The 18,255-nt window shown below is 35.7% G+C and overlaps 1 protein-coding gene across 1 annotated transcript in view; it reads right to left on the bottom strand.

The window, feature by feature from the left end:
• LAMA2 (laminin subunit alpha 2) overlaps nt 1–18,255 on the bottom strand; it is a 610,905-nt gene that overhangs the window by 183,832 nt on the left and 408,818 nt on the right. The window contains exons 24-29 of the mRNA XM_089921992.1: nt 9,080–9,316; nt 7,121–7,264; nt 5,235–5,414; nt 4,940–5,128; nt 4,723–4,856; nt 646–763 (exon numbers count right to left, since the gene is read on the bottom strand). Of these exons, the coding sequence (XP_089778118.1) occupies nt 646–763; nt 4,723–4,856; nt 4,940–5,128; nt 5,235–5,414; nt 7,121–7,264; nt 9,080–9,316 (1,002 nt within the window). The remainder of the gene's footprint in view (nt 1–645; nt 764–4,722; nt 4,857–4,939; nt 5,129–5,234; nt 5,415–7,120; nt 7,265–9,079; nt 9,317–18,255) is intronic.

Genomic DNA, 18,255 nt, shown 5'->3' with positions numbered 1-18,255 from the left:
CAATTCCACCTCTCCCTAGATCATACTCTTCCTATTAAGATTTAATATTTGTAAAATTTAAATTGGTTCCACAAAATAAAGATCTAGAAGATTTACCGATTCTGAAGATAGTCAAAGGAATATCCTAGAAAGTAAAAAATGCAGTTTTAAAAATATAATGACTGAGTGACAGTGGCACTATTGGAACAATTTATGTCCTTCTGAGAAGCCTATGTTAAAGGGAACAGTCTGATATTTACTGCCTAAGTTTTGTCATGTTCTATATAAAAACAATCTTTCAAATCCCAATACAATCTTGTCTCATAATCACTGCAGTTTAAATGTCTCTGTTCAGAAAAGGTGCCAAGAAAACAGATCAGATACAATAAAGGGGCCTTAAGAAAACATTCTTACTTCCTGACTGTTTCATATTTTTACAAATCTTTTAATTTTTATTAGATATTCCCCTTGAGTTGTGATTCCTACTTCTAGGGAGCAATAACATCATCCTCTTCTTACTGCGTCTCATATTGTGAGTGGAAGATCAGATAAAATAGGTTGAGGGTATGCCTGAAAGTAAAACTGACTGCGGTAAAGGTGGTCCTGGGAGTATTTCCATTTGGCTGGTTGAGTGGGGCTTGAGAAGGTTAGTTGGAGCCAGCTTACCTCACAGGACAAGCCAGAATAGCCCGGGGGACAATCACATCTTTCTATCAAGTGAGCTGGAGGAGTCATTGCTGTGATGCGTCCTTGTTCAGCTACCTCCATTGAGATTTCAGAAATCCTGGAACAGCGAGCAAATACTTAGATGGGGGTAGTAAATTAAGCTTACCCAGCAAACACTCAATCCTGAAAGAAGGGTCTTCTCAAGGTTTTGTCAACAACCACAAACTTGTTCTATTGTTTTGAAGCTGCTAAATTCCAGGGGCTCCGTGTGCCACATCTTATTTCAGCATCTTCGCTTCCTCAAAGGGTGAGATTACACATTAGCAAAATATTCACATAAATCATAAAGCGTTTAGGAAATTAGATGTCTGACGTCCTATTGAGAAGTTATTATAAAGAGTTTTCCTCCCACTTTTAAAAATGTGAGTGGCTTCAGGTAGACATGGCCAATTAGTTAGACATTTTCATTCTTTCAAATAGACAACCCAAGGTCATTCCCTGTTGGAAAACCTCCAGTCGTTACTAGTGAAATTGCTTTTAATTTGCAACCAGTCCCAATTTCTTGCTCTTGAATCTCTGAACGTCCTTTCAAGAACTTTAGAAAACCATCTAGGAAACGACTGAGCATAAGCTAGTAATATTGATAACTTTCTGAGGATAAAGAACCTCTCAAATTAGTCTTTTGTTAACTTTATTGAATAAATCCTTCAAGTAACTTAACCCACCCTTCCTATTGGCGGAAAGGTCCTCATAATTGAAAAAAATTATTCACAATAAAAATGTTGATACCCTTTGTAATAATTTGAAATTATACATTAAAAAATATACACAGTCCATAAACTCATACTGTTTCATGACTAACTGGTAACATGAAGTGTTCTGCAAATAAACTTTCTTTTTTTTTTTTTGCAAATAAACTTTTAAATGAGACAATGAATAGTTTTGCTTCAATAAAACACACCTCTAATAGCTTAAGGAGCTTGAATCATAAACTTTATAACAAGCATAGGTAGGTTTTACTGACACTGAATTATGAATGTGCATTCTGACTTGGCTCCCATTGTAATCTACAATCTGAAGACCAGCCAGCCTTTATGAAACACATGTTCAGTTAAAATTCAGATTTCATGCTCCCCTCATTATAGGACGCACAGCAGTTGTGATCTGTAAATAAACCACTCCCCTCCTACAAGAAAGACTCTGGGTTCTCTGAGGGAGTAGGAAGGTAACTCGCTGTTTGTTGCAAAGTCATCTCTGCTAGTATCTCGTGGTATTTTATAACCTGACGAGTTTCTAGCATCACCTTCCCTTCTCTGGCACGTGCATGCACACAACAGACTAGTGAGTATTTAAAAACCAAGTGAAACCTGAATGGTGTTAGCAACAGACATTTCTGCAACACATCATTATTTTTCCTCAGGGAATCAGAGAGGAACTGTTTTGCTTGAATCAGGGATTCGGCCAAACTCAGGCATCTATTTAAATGAATACTGAAAAACAAAGTCGTTAAGTTCTTCAAATAAATGTAAGAGAGGACAAAAGCAAAGATAAAGAAAATTTCAGCATTGCAATATGTACAAAGTCAGAACCTCAAACCACATGTATAACAAACTCTCTGCTTCTGAGACTATTTAAATTTGTAACTGAATAAAGATGCAGCGTTATGTGTTAACTGCTTTGAGAGGAAGACTCAAACATATCTCTGACCTTTGCCAAAATTCCACTGTCTTACAAAATCAAGTGCTGATACACTGCTTTATTTGTTTTTATCGTTACTAGATGTTCACTCTAGTTTTCATTGAGCCTAGAAAAAGTGAAGTATTTACTTACTGTAGTGTTTAAAAAAAGGAACTCCTAAGCCAAAGGATATTATTTAGTGAGCTATATGAAATAAAGTGATAAGAGAAAGAGACTTATGGGGAAAAAAAGCAACCTTACAGCAAAGAAAGGTGGAATCGGTGTGAGAGAGGCAAAGAAAGCGTAATGAAAAATGCATGACAACACTGTTTCTACCAGATCCACTAACAAAATGTTCTGCGTATGACCAAACTTTTTTACTGAAGCATAGAACAATTTCAAAATAACATATTTTCACACTCACAAAGTCACCTGCTGTCTTCTAGGACATGCAAACCTGCTTTGGCTTCTGTCATCTAATTTACATTTGAAATTCTAAAATAATTAACAGTATAAATGACAAGATATTTTGGTATACGTTTTTTTAAATTATTTCATAATTGGGATTTGGGATTGACATGTACACACTGCTATTATTTAAAATAGATGACCAACAAGGACCTACTGTAAAAAACAAAACAAAGAATCTCCTGTTAGAAATGAGAAATATGAAAAAAAAATCAAAACAATATAGACTTAAAAGTAAATTTTGGTCCTTGATTTGGTCCCTACTTTTGGTACAATCAGAAGAGCAATATGGATCTTCTGCAACAAAGAAAGGATTTTCTGCTACATGTTTAACAGTGTAAACATTTGAAACATGGTATTTTTTTAAGGTATTTTATTTTCTTTATTTTTTAATTTTATTTTTTTAAACATCTTTATTGGAGTATAACTGCTTTACAATGGTGCTTTTCTGCTTTATAACAAAGTGAATCAGCTATGCATATACATATATCCCCATGTCTCCTCCCTCTTGTATCTCCCTCCCACCCTCCCTATCCCACCCCTCTAGGTGGTCACAGAGCACCGAGCTGATCTCCCTGTGCTATGCGGCTGCTTCCCACTAGCTATCTATTTTACATAGTAGTATATATAAGTCCATGGTAGTATATGTTAAGTCCATGCTGGGACGAAGTAAAACATGGTATTTTGATATTCATTGGTTTGTCAATGAGAGGGTTCATAATTTTGTTTTCTTTTTTTGTCCTGCACTGATCTACTATTTTGTTATAAAAGATTATTTCTAAACATCTATTGATTTCATATTCTTATAGACACAACAGAGAAGCTAATATGCCAGAGAAGTTGAGACTATGTGTATGAACTCAGCTCAACTTTCTGCCTCCATGGCATACATTTAGCTACATCTGTGCAGTTCCTCATTTTATCTCATTAGATAAGTTTTCCCTTATACTTGAGGCACATGACCTCAAGTATACTCATGTATACTCATGATGTTGAAGAATCCTGGCTTCTTCATTGTTTATTTTCTCTTTATTCTATCATTTTAAAATTTATATCTTGCTACTAATTCTTCCCCTTCCCCAGCCCCATGGTATATAAACATGCTTACTTTTCTCTCCGATTAAACAATCCTCCCTTGACTTTTGACACGACCTCATTCCTCCCTTTTTATGATTTTGTTCATGGAGAACAATAGTCTACATTCATAATATTAGGTTCATTGCATCCCATTCATTCCTCAAAACCTTGAGACTATTTCTGCCCCAGAACTTCACTAAAACTGGTATTATGAATGTCACCAGTGTGATCCTAAGTGTCAGTTTCAAAGAGCCTCCTTTTAATTGTCCTCTTTGGGTCATAAGAAAAAACCATACCTACTCCCTTTATAGTATTCTCATCCTTTGGCTTTCATGACATTCATTCTTGTTCTTGTTCCGTGTACTTTCCTATTCAATGTGATTCCCAGTCTTTTCACATCATAAGGCACAGGGAAAAAGGCAATATAGTATGGCACGCTGGGGTGAACAGATGAGAATGCATATGGTTGGGAGAGACAGGACCAACTTGGCCCTGCCTGGTTCCCCTGACGGTTGAAGGAGGATACCTTCTCAGCAATCTTGCAACCTATTTATAGCACAGCAGTGAATTCTCTCTACCCTGTAGGACATCTTCTCCTGAACTTCTGCCTGACATCTCAAATTCACCATGTCAAAGATCCATTCAATTTTTCCCCTTAATCTTGCTTCTGATTCTGTTTCCCTTTTGGGGGGAATGGCAGTAATTTCCACCAGATGACCTGGATGCCATCCTTGACTAGTCTTCTATCATCACACTCCCAAACCAAACTTTTAAATCTTTCTTGTCTGATGTCTTACTGATCTCTCTTATAGACTCTAGAATAAGAAATTAACTTGGATATTCATTATAGTTTACCTGCTTTGTCTCATGATATTTCCATAGGTAGCCTTGATAAGAATATAATGGATATCATATAGTACATCCAAGAAGTCTTCACGGGTCACGGTTCTACTGATTCGAGGATCATCACCATAATATTTCCATTTTTTCTGTTAACAAGAAAAGAAACCACTTTGCCGAAACCGAGTGCAAATCCATTGGCATCCTGGTACCCAACAAGTAACCACCTTACCTCTGTCATTTCAATTTCATGTCTTGTCAACTGGCCAATTAGAGGAGCAGCCATATGCCTGATGATAATTCTCACATGACTAGGAGTCCCCCCTCGAATGATAACTTGTGGGTTATATGTAGAGAAACCTGTCTCTTCCCGAGCCTCAAAATAGATTGTGTACTTGAGTTTGCCCCCATAGGCCATCAACTGATAAAACAGAATGAAGAATGATGAGTTAGATAAATCTCCAAATAGCATTATTCTAAAAACACTTTATTTTGTTCTCATGTGACTTCAAAGTTCTTGTCCTTACCTTCTTTCCTTCAAATTGTTCTGGAAGTTTCCAATAAAAAGGTTCCAAATGGAGATCTTGTCTCACCAGATCCATGTGTGCAACAATCTCTGGATGTTGAAAAATGATGCCTCTGATAGTTGTGTGCTGCAGTGCCTCATCCACCAGGGGCAGAATGGTCTGCTCAGGCTTCAGAGTCACCTGCATGGGATCAAAACACAGCAGGGGGCTGAGTTTAAGTCTTTGGAGGCCTCCTTTTAACTTAACCTCCAAAATTTACAAGCAGCTCATGCAACTCAATATCAGAAAAACAAACAACCCAATCCAAAAATGGGCAGAAGACCTAAAGAGACATTTCTCCAAAGAAGACACACAGCTTGCCAACAAACACATGAAAGAATGCTCAACATCACTAATCATTAGAGAAATGCAAATCAAAACTACAATGAGATACTACCTCACACCAGTCAGAATGGCCATCATCAAAAAATCTACAAACAATAAATGCTGGAGAGGGTGTGGAGAAAAGGGAACCCTCTTGCACTGTTGGTGGGAATGTAAATTGATACAGCCACTACGGAGAACAGTATGGAGGTTCCTTAAAAAACTAAAAATAGAATTACCGTACGACCCATCAATCCCACTACTGGGCATATACCCTGAGAAAACACCACAATGTTCATTGAGGCTCTATTTACAATAGGCAGGACATGGAAGCAACCTAGGTGTCCATCGACAGATGAATGGATAAAGAAGATGTGGCACATATATACAATGGAATATTACTCAGCCATAAAAAGAAATGAAATTGAGTTATTTGTAGTGACGTGGATGGACCTAGAGTCTGTCACACAGAGTGAAGTAAGTCAGAAAGAGAAAAACAAATACCATATGCTAACACATATATATGGAATCTAAAAAAAAAAAAAGTGGTTCTGAAGAACCTAGGGGCAGGACAGGAATAAAGATGCAGACGTAGAGAATGGATTTGAGGACACAGGGAAGCTGGGACGAAGTGAGAGCGTGGCATGGACTTATATACACTACCAAATGTAAAATAGATAGTGGGAAGCAGCCGCATAGCACAGGGAGATCAGCTCGATGCTCTGTGACCACCTAGACGGGTGGGATAGGGAGGGTGGGAGGGAGATACAAGAGGCAGGAGATATGGGGATATATGTATACGTATAGCTGATTTACTTTGTTATAAAGCAGAAACTAACACACCATTGTAAAGCAATTATACTCTAATAAAGATGTTAAAGAAAAAGAGTTTTAGACTGCATGTCTATCTGCAGCCCCACCCCCTTCTGATGAAGTGTTCTCATGAGAAACAGAACTCGTGCACAATGAACAGGTAGGAGAGGGGATAAACCCTTCTGACTTATTTGCATAGTGAAATCCACAACATCTGTGAAAACTGGTCTTTTACACTAACAATAAGTAGAGTTTAAAAGTAGGAAAAGTTAAAGGAAAATTAAGGCAAAAATGAACTTTTTTCCACCCTAAAGAGTGATGATTCTCTAAGCCTGGTTGGACTAAATGCGCAAGTTCTGGTTTTCATTACTGCATGAACACACATCTATCTTCCCGCTCTGGTGCCCTGGCTCCTCAGAGGGCAGCTTCTTCCCATCCCCAAACATAACATTTCCCTCATAATGTTTTCCTTTTTCACTCGGCATCTATTTCCTTATCCGCAATAAATGAACTCTTTTAAAGGCAGGATAAAAACGATATTTACTCCAACTGTCTAATGGCACACGGCCCCCCTACCCGTTCTAAACGTGCGCAGGGGAAAAGGTTACTTAAATGTTTTGCCATTTCCTCCTACCTCTCAGTGCCTGGCTAAAAGACGCCAGCAGGAACTAACATTATACCACTGCATGGCTCAGCAGTTCCTTACTCACCCACGTATGGATCAGTCCTTTTGCTTCAGAGCACTGAGTAGTGGCGCCGAAGCAATAGCAGCTGCTGCAGCCAAGTGGGTTCTTGGCCTCAAGTCCGAATTTGCCAAGCCGGCACCTGTCACAGCGGACGCCTTCCACATTCACCTGAAGAAAGATGAGAGATCCCCAGAGTCCATACGGTGACATGGTGAGAGAAATAAACTCAAGAATGAATAACAGGAGCACATGTTAAAGACAATGAAACAAAAAATAAAAGAATGCTGAATATCAGACTCACGTCCCAAATAGCATATGTAGTTAATCTCTTTGTTAGCATGGCATGGGTCTAAAAAAATGCTTTATTTATAAATGCATGCATTACTAAGGATATTGTATATTGTTTTTTAAATTTAGGCAGCACATTTCCCATTATTCCACTGTGAGGAATATGAAAGAGTCATGAGAATTTTGAAAGCCAAATAAAAACATTGATTCCTAGACAGTGGTGTGATGCAAAGCTGTAAAAAACAGGCAATATGTTAAAATATAGATTTACATAATTATTATTGACTACTGAATATACACACATATAGCATGTATTAAGTATAATGTATAATCATAATTATAATATGTAATAATGCAGCATCATACTTTGTGCTTTGTCTAGGACTTTTAATGGCAGAACCTTCCATTTTCCTAAATTCTCAAGACTCTTAACAATCACTCCCTAGATTTCATCTTTCTGTTTCCTCTGACTCTCTTTGCATAGACTTTTTCTTGTAAAGATATTTCTGATACAGTCTTTACTGCATTTATCCTGGGACTGATTTTCCAGAAATATCTAAGGGAGAAAAAAATCCTTCTTAACCTTTTTTTTAAAAAAATTTATTTTATTTTTATTTATTTTTGGCTGCGTTGGGTCTTTGTTGCTGCACGTGGGCTTTCTCTAGTTGCGAGTGGGGGCTACTCTTCGTTGCAGTGCGCGGGCTTCTCATTGTGGTGGCTTCTCTTGTTGCAGAGCATGGGCTCTAGGCTTGTGGGCTTCAGTAGTTGTGGCTCATGGGCTCTAGAGCGCAGGCTCAGCAGTTGTGGCACACGGGCTTAGTTGCTCCACGGCATGTGGGATCTTCCTGGACCAGGGCTCGAACCCATGTCCCCTGTGTTGGCAGGCGGATTCTTAACCGCTGCACCACCAGGGAAGCCCTTCTTACCCTTTTTAATTGGCTGTTTTCCTATGTCATTTAACAATATTAATGAGGACTGAAATTTGCATATAGTCACTGTTTGTAATGTCACTGCTTATACGTGATGAAGTTTTACTGAACTTTCACAGCAGTAAATCTATTTTTCAGTGTACAGTGATTGTGGATTAATCTGAGGAGAAATTTTTTTTTAAACCAACCTTATCATTTAGCTGTGATTTTCTCTGATGATGCTTAAGAGAACTTTTTTTTCTCTCCCACATTATTCTTGTTGAAGCAAAGTGAATATGTAAACAGAAACTGAACTTTACTGTCGAAAATATATCATTTATATGAGCTAGAAAAATATGTTGGGTTTTGGTTGAAAATCAGTTCTTAAAAATCAGTGCTAGGGCTTCCCTGGTGGCGCAGTGGTTGAGAGTCCGCCTGCCGATGCAGGGGACACGGGTTCATGCCCCGGTCCGGGAAGATCCCACATGCCGCGGAGCGGCTGGGCCCGTGAGCCATGGCCGCTGAGCCTGCGTGTCCGGAGCCTGTGCTCCACAATGGGAGAGGCCACAACAGTGAGAGAGGCCCGCGTACCGCAAAAAAAAAAAAAAAAAAAAAAAAATCAGTGCTTATCTGTATGCTAGAAAAAAACTGTGTCTGGCAATGAATTTTCATTTGTCTGTCTGTTTGGCCTAATGATGCAGGAATAAATAACTGAATGAAGTTAAAGCTGAGCAATGGAAATAGAACTGAGTAAGGTTTTTCCTTACTGAATTTCGGCAGCACTTACCTTACAAGTACACTGCCCAGTCTTATCAGTACAGGAGCATTTTTTAGTCTCTAAATCACAGGTTGAGTCATCAGTCCCTGGCAGGAAGCAGTCACAAGGATTGCAGTGAGGGTAGCTCCAGTGGCCTCGATTGCACTCTGTACATTTTGCACCAGAGAATTTGGGACGACAGTTGCATTGCCCCGTGTTTATATTGCATTGGAAATCCAAGGATCCCACCGAGCTGCAGTTACAAGGCTATGGAGGAGATAAAAACAGCAATGATTAACATCATTTCATGGGCAATATCTTTAAATTTTAATTCTAATGTTTCTATGCTTCCATTAAGCACATATTAATCATGTGTCTGTTACATGCTTTGTACTGTTCTAGTTCAGTCGCTTGGGAAACATCAGTGAACATAATGTTAAAATTGCTTCCTGCATTTACTAAAATATATGAGTGTCCAGAAACCATAAAGCTATTGAATAAGAAAGAAACTGTGTTTTCTCTGTCTTTGTGGTGAACAGGAGTTAGGTATAGGTTTTCTTCAAATACTTCTTACTTCAAAGATTGAACTTTAGACAAAGCCATTTTACCTTATCATTTCATTTTTATAGCATTTATTGTATAGAGACATACCTTACAATCTAATGTACATAAATATAAGTAAACACATAAATATAACACAGTGGAATAAGCATGATATAATAGGGAAAATGCAAAATGCTATGAGAACGTATAAAAAGCACCAAACCAGATGTGGGGAAGCCAGGGAGAATTTAGAGGAGAAGTGATATCTAGGATGTTGTGTTTTAGAGTTAGGTTTGCAGAAAAGCCCAATCTGAGGTGCTTTGCTGGTAACCTTTTTTCTTCTTCCTAGATATGCATAGGATTTTCTCTTTATATATATAAGTTGAAATTTTGCTAGAATTTTGTTTTTTAATGCTCATCCCAAACCTTTTATTTTAAACACTAAAAAAAAAAAAGGTAGGGGCTTCCCTACTGGAGCCTGTGCTCCGCAACGGGAGAGGCCACAACAGTGAGAGGCCCGCGTACTGCAAAAAAAAAAAAAAAAAAAAGGTTTAAGCAATTAAAAAGTGATGAGACCATTAAAAAATTCCTATTGCTAGGGTGATGAGAGGCCCTTGGAAAATTTTAACCTATACAAACAAATGAGACTGGATTAAACACATTCCAGAGTACTGAAGCTATTAAGATTATTAGGCTGTGAAATATGCTGCCAAGGAAGTGCCAGATCCACCACCTCCTGAGACACTTAAAACTCAACTAACAAAACAGTACAAAATGTATTTCTGGGAAAAGGAAACTAGCACAGAAGGGGATCAAGCTACTAATTAAAGATATCTTTTTGTTTTCCTTCTGATATTCATGTTTAAGCAGCTACTTTTTTTTTTTTTTTTTTAAGAGGGAGGAGATATGGGGTTATATGTATACATATAGCTGATTCACTTTTTTATAAAGCAGAAACTAATACACCATTGTAAAGCAATTATATTCCAAAAAAAGATGTTAAAAATTTTTAAAAACACAAAAAATTTAAAAAATAAAATAAAATGATGCCAAGTTTTGCTAGAATTTTTAAAAGCTTGAGTCTTTTTAAAAATTAATTTATTGGAACATGGTGAGTTCTTTCAGTTTGAGAATAAAACTGTTCTTTAATTCAGTGCTATTTCTTCAAATTTGTTTTTGATTTGTACTTCTGTTCTAATTTATCAATATTCTTCTTCAGGATCACTTATAATTCTTAAAGTACATCATTTTTGTCTGTCTGCCAAATCAATAATATACTACTGTTTTCTGTAGTCGTTTCCCTATTTGCCTCTCAAATTTGTTCTCCATTTTGTCCTTTCCATTCTACACCATGAAAATTCTGTTGTATGCATATACCACCAATACTTATTTTAATTACACTGCTGCATTTTTAGCTTCTTTTCAATAATTTCTTTATCTCATCTCATCAGCAATCTTCAATTGCTGTTCATCCACATGTCTCTTCGTCTCCTATTGCTTAAGGCTCTCTGTTTCTGATTTACAGCTCATAGTTCCTTGCATTTTAATTAAAATTCAAGTGGATTTCTAAATGTTATTTAAGGTCTTGGAATACATCATTTTCACAGATCAGCTGTGCCAGTGATTACTCTGCTGCCTCTGAGCTCTAAACTCACTCCTCCTTGCCCTGCTTTGTGATATTGCAGTTAGACCCTGTGGACACCTCTCCCTGACCAGGTAGCAGAACATTAGGCTTATTCATTAGAAGGCCATAGTGATGGAAAGACATTTCTGTTCTGGGTTCTGGGTCTTCATTACTATTGCCATCATTATTATTTAATTATTTAGCATGGGAGCCCAGAGGCCCAGAAAGAATTCTAGCTATGCCATCAGGCCACTCTCTCCCCTAGGCTGCTTAGGTCTGCACATAAGCTCTGTCCACAACAGGCTGCTTCTAAGTAGCTCCAGCATACCCATAACCTCCAGCAATGATGGGTAACATCTATAGACCAACACTTGACCACAAACTCTGGCAAGTTTTGTGTATTATTATTATTGTTTGTGTTTTACCACCAGCAGGCTATGCATTCCTGTAGTAGCCACATTCCTTTCAACTATGTCTGAACCTAAGACTTGTTGGGAGTGGGGGGCAGGGGGATGCCTTCCCCTAGCCCTTGGTTCCTTTATTGTCCAACACCCCTCACCCTGGAAGTAGTAGCTACTCTTTTGTACCTACTACTTCAGGACATTTTATATCCCTCTTTTATCCTTTTTACCGGTTAACAATTCTTTATATTCTACTTTCCCTGTTTAAACAACTAGTGTGGTTTCTGTCTCCCAAGTGAGTACCACCTGTCTCTGTGTCTGCGTTTGCCACCATACAGGCTTTGTACTTAGTCTATGACCTCTTTTTGGTGACTTTCTATTAATTATCCTTCTCAGATCTACAGCTCTGTGGCATACTCAAATGTATAACAACTTGCCAAATTTCCAGATCCAAGTCTGGCTGGATCTCACTTTGCATTTCTCACACTTTCATTGCTCAGCTTAATTCTTATACCCACTACTACTAGGGCTATTCCTGCTTCTGCTCCTGCCAGCAGTTTACTTATGGGACAACACTTTCCAGGCCGTGATGTACAATCACCAGCTTTCCATCTATTATCTCTTCCCTGTCGAAATGTTTGGTGAAATATTTTCCCAGATTCTGATATTAAAATATCACCTGGCCTTATTTTTGGTGTCTTTCTGGTTCAGTATTTTTCTGTCTGCACTGCTGTCCAGTAAAAAGGCCTGCAGTAGGGGATGCTCCTAAAAGGTATTTTAAACTCAAAGATCTAAAATGTGATTATGTATTATACTACAAACATGGCTATAGTTTCCAAAGCATAGAACAAACAACCGCCATCCCCCCAAGTAACTCGTCCTTATAGAACATCAGATGTAGAATGAGAATTCAAAATAAGGATGACTGACTTATTCCTTTAAATAATTTTTCCTTGACTCATTTAAACAAAACTGACCATAATCAGAAAGAGAAAATTATATGTTATGGAAACTATAATCATGCAATAACTTTAAAAATTGTTTTATGAGATAGAGATACTTAACTAAAATAGATGTCTTAGACTTTATTAACTAAAATAACTGTCTTTAGACTTTAACTAAAATATGAAATGTCTGCTACAAATTTATTATTATAAAACGAAAGCATTAATACTTAAAGACTAGTCAACAGTACAGATAGACATTGAGACCTTTCCAAATCAGGGAGTTTATTCAGGAAGTTATAGTAGAGAATAAAAGAGACCATTAACCATATGTTTAGACAGTACTATAGCCAACATGAAATGTAAATCATAATTAGATGTAATGTTTGTTTAGCAATAGAAGATTTATGCACTATTCCCCTGCTAGTGAAAGATGGCAGGCTTTGTATTCTAGTTCAATAAAAGCTCAGATGACGTGTGTGCTCATACCTCAGCACAGAGAAATTATCCATGACACAAAGAAATGAAAGCTATAAATCTCAAATCACTGTTCTTTAGATTATAATCATCCAAGATTTTTAAATAGGAGGATACATGCTTATAAATATTTGTGAGGGCTATATGAATTTTTTTGTAATTATTCATAATTATGAAGTGTCTAGCTATTCAGAAATTTAGATTTTTAACAGTGGTTCAAAGTAATCAAAATATTTCGATCGACTTCAGTCAACATAATGTTTATTCAATGATCAGTAAATATAATGGAATCAAACATACAAATGCTGAAAAATAACTTGGTCTACATTCTATCCTGAGTTACATCCTGAACATTAAGCATCAGCTTCAATTTCAGGAGTTTCATTAGAGTTTGGCCACATCATAGGATTTTGTAGATAACATGGAACCCTCTTAAGTTTATGTACAACTTATTCATGAGTCAAGCGATGGGGCAGATGCTTGGATTTGAGGTTGAAAATGCAAAATGTCAGTCATAGAAACTTAAAATGTTGTTCATACTCATCAAAAATCTTTGGAACTCTTGAGAAATTTTTGTTTTGTTTCCAAAAATGTAGCTCTATGGACCTTCAAACTTAATATTGCTATTGGCAATAGAAAAATGAGCATCCTGTCCAGTTTTTAATTTAATCACATGTCTAAATGAAATCATGTATCTGCGCTTCCTTGAACAGTCACCAATACTCTTGTTTTCCTCTAGATCAGTGTATTCTAGACGAATGTATTCAGCTATTTTATCATATATGTAAGAATGGTTACAGAGTCTACATGTGTGCTGACTCAGTAGAAAATAATAGTTTACACCTCTATAGGGTACTACCATGGAGTCAAACAGGCCACACTTGGTCATTATGTTCCAGTATTTCTCAGTCCAATGTGATCAACTGGAATGGCTCTCACTAACATCAAAAATGCCCTTATTTATTGCTCTTAAATTTAATGGACACAGTTCAGCCCTAATCTTACTTGACCTTTGTGTTGCACTAGGCACTAAAGAATATTCCTTCTTTTTAAACAGTCTTAGTTTTTAGAGCACTTACTGGTTTATCTCCTCTCTTTTAATCTGTTAAACTATAAAACTAAAAACAAAACACATACAGAAATAGAAACCAAGAAATAACTGTTTTCAAACATTGGATAGCAGGAAGCGAAGGACTGTGATTTTTGAGAGAAGGAAAACAAATGAGTTAGAACATAAAGGCAGTCTAGTCTGCAACCCAAAGAGGGGAAACCCAAATAAAGCCCAAAACTATAGCTGAATTGAGAAACAGCGTAGAGTTTGGAGAAGCTGAGGCAATTAGAATTTATGGAAGACAAGTAGAATATGTGTCCCAAAAGAAGGAAGTTAGAGAGAAAATTCCAGAGATATGCAGAAGGGTTCCCTTGAGTCGTTGGCTAAGTACTGATCTGTGCATGCATGGAATGAATTTCTACATGGTTGGAGAAAAAATAATTGGAAAGTCTGAGGCTGAAAAATTCCTAGGGTCCACAGAAAGCTTGGAATAATTCATATTCCCAATAGCCAGAGTGAACAGATAGTAATGCACTGGGTAGTGTTCTCAATGTATTTAGCACCTTAGTGGTAGGGCTAAGTGATTCCTAGATCAAAGGCTGCTCTGGACCTTCCCTAATAAAATTTAAAAGCAAGCATCAAAAGGATTCAAGTGATCGGTGAGTAACTAACCTGATAGCCAGGATAAAGTTCAACTCTCTTTAAAGGAATACAACAAAATCTAATGTGCAACAATGAAAAAATGTACAACATCTGGCATCCAAATAAAAATCACCAGTCACGCAAGGAAGCAAGAAAATATAGTTCATAACCAGGAAAAAAAATCAACCAGTAAGCATGATCTTGAAATAAAACAAATGATGGAATTAGCAAAAAACTACCTTACAAAAACCAATATTTATAAATATTATAAATAAATATTCTCAAGGATAAATGAAAAATGTGAATATAAGAAGGAGAGAAATGAAAGATATAAAAAGATACAAAAGGAAATTTAAAGATGAAAGATACATATTTGAAATGAAAAAAGACTAGCAACTGGATTAACAACAGATTAGATACTACAGAAGAAAAAAAAATCAGTGAATTTGAACACCTAACAATAGATACTAACAAAAATGAAGAATATAGAAAAAAGAAGAATGAAAGAATAAACAGAATTTCAGTGAGCTGTGGGAAAATATCATGTGGTCCAACACATACATAATGAGTTCCAGAAGGAGACAATGGGGATGAAAAACAAACAAACAAAATTTTAAAGATATAATGGCTGGAAAATTTCCAACTTTGATGAAGTCTGCAATCCCACAGATTCAAGTCCAACTAACCCCCTGAGAAATGAATATAAGGTGACTACAAAAAGACAACATAATCAAATTGCTAAAAAACAGGATTTAGGACTATATACTCAGAAACAATAACTTTGAAAAATGAAGGAAAAGTAGAGACTTGTTGGTAACAAAAATTGAAAGAGTCATTGTCAGCAGACCTGAAATACTAGAAATAATAATAATAATAGAAATTTGGATGTATCCAAAGGAATAAAGAGCACTGGAATTGATATGCATATAGAAAAACAGAAAATAAGTTTTTTCTCCTTTTGAAAAAACAATTGATTATTTAAATCAAAATCATAAGATTATATTGTGGGATATATAATATATAGAAGTAAAATATATGACAACAATAGCATAAAGATAAGAAAGAAAATTAGAGGTTTACCCTTGCAAGTTTCTTATGTTAAATGTAAAGGGTTAAAACATTATTTTAAGGTACATTATGAAAAGTTAAAGATGTATATCCCTAGACAAAGACAAAAATATAAAATAAATAAGTAGAGATAAGAAGTCAAAGTGAATATCAAACGTAATTATAAAAAATTACTCAGTCCAAAGTGAGGTAGAAAAAGAAGAAAAATGAAGGTAAGAGCAGATAGGGCAAATATAAAGCAAATAGCAAAATGTAGACTTAACCCATTCAGACTGATAATTGCATTAAGTGGAAATGATTTAAATACTTGAATTAAGAGGCGGAAGCATTAAGATAAACATTAAACTATTTTTAAAAAGAGATGGAATAAATGATAATGTTTAAAAATGTATACGACCACAAAAACACCAATCAGAAGAAAGACAGAATAGCTATATGAATATGATAAAAAGTACACTTCAGAACAAGGAACATTATCATGGATAAGCAGGGATGCTTCATAATGATAAAGGCGTCAACTTTTCAAAAAGATAGATTCATCTTAAATGAGCATACACCTAATATCACTGCTACAAAATACATGAATCAAAACCCGAGAGAACTGAAAGAAGAAATAGATCACAGGTACAGCTCAACACCCTCAGGTATTGAGAAAACATGCAGACATAAAAATCATTAAAGATAATTGACTTTTATAGAAGATTTTATCCAACGGTGCCAGAACATAACACACCTTGTTTTCAAGGACACATGTTAATCAAAATGGATACGATTCGGAGACAAAAAACAAATCTCTATATATTCAAAAGGACTAAAAAATACAAATTACGTTTTCAGACCAATACGGAACTAGATGACAATAACAGAAAGAGATCTTGAAAACTCCCAAATATTTGCAAATTAAAGAACATACTTTTAAATAATCATTGGATTAAAAATAAAATAAGTAAGAATATTTTAAACAATGAAAATTGAGACACAACATATCAAAATGTATGGGATACAATTAAAGTAGTGCCTGGAAGGAAATTTATAATATGAATTGCTTATATTAGTAAAGAAGAAAGATCTCAAGTCAATAATCTAAGTTTTCACCTTAAGAAACATGAAACGCAAGGGCAAATTAACTTCAAAGTAAGAACAAAAAAGGGATGTTAAAATAAACCTTTGAAAACATTCCTCCATTCAGTTCATTTAATATGTTATCAAATTTATTGTTTTAAGTTGTTCAGATTATTCCCATATTATTCTTTTAATGTCTATAGGATCTATAGTTATGTCCCCTTCTTTATTCATCATTTTATTTGTTTCTTCTCTCTTTTTTTCTTGATCAATCTTCTTAGAGTATTGTCAACTTTATTAACCTTTCCAAAGAATCAGTTTTGGGCATCACCGACTTTTTTCTAGAGTATTTTTATTTTCTATTTCATTGATTACGTAAACGCTTCAGAAATTATGTGATGGGAATACTTCCCAATCTATTTCATGAGGCTAGCAGTACTCCAATACCAAAACTGGAAAACAACACTACGAAAAATATAAACCAATATTCCTTATGAATGTAGATCCAAAAACCATTTACAAAATGCTAGCAAACATAATCTAAAATAATTCTAAAAGAATAATTCCCCATGATCAAGCAGGGTTTATCTGAGGATTACAAAGTTGGATCAACATTTGAAAATCAATCAATATGATTCACCATATTAAGAGCTTAAAAAGAAAAATCATATGATCATCTCAATAGCTGCAGAAATTCATTTGACAAAATTGAACACACATTCCTGATAAAAGTTCTTAGCAACCTAGGAACATGAGAGACATCCTAAAACTGATAAAGAGCATCTGTAAGTAAAATATAGCTAACATCACTCTTAATTATGTTTTAATTATAAAAGACTGAATGCTTTCTACTTAACATAAGGAATGAGGCAAAGATGTCTGCTCCAACTTCTTCTAGTCAACAATTTACTGCAGTAGGTCAAGAAAATGAAATAAAACTTATATGGATTGGAGAGGAAGAAGTAAAACTCAATTTGCAGAAGACACTATTGTCTAGATAAAAAATCCTAATGAATCTACCAAAAAGCAAGTAAAACTAATAAGCTTAGGAAGATTGCAGTATAGACGGTTAATGTATAAAAATAATTGTATTTTTCTGTTCTAGTAACAAACAATTGGAAACTGAAATAGAACAAATAATAGCATTTGCATCAAAAATATGAAATACAACAGTAAATTTAATGATGCACATGCAAGTCTTGCACACCAAAACCTATAAAATATTGTTGAGGAAAATGATAAAGACTTAACTAAATGGAAAGTTATGCCATGTTCATACACTGGAAGATCTGATGTTCTTAAAATGTCCATTTTTCCCAAATTGACCTGTAGATTTAACATAAGCCCAATGAAATCTTAGCAGGCTTTTTAGAAAGAAATTGGCAAGCTGAGTT

Source organism: Delphinapterus leucas, chromosome 12 (genome assembly GCF_059928025.1).
Source record: "Delphinapterus leucas isolate spDelLeu-1000000601 "Yukka" chromosome 12, BTC_Dleu_Yukka2, whole genome shotgun sequence".
Lineage (NCBI taxonomy): Eukaryota > Metazoa > Chordata > Mammalia > Artiodactyla > Monodontidae > Delphinapterus > Delphinapterus leucas.
The sequence above is the reverse complement of the archived record's forward strand: the minus strand, read 5'-3'. Positions and strand labels throughout refer to the sequence as shown.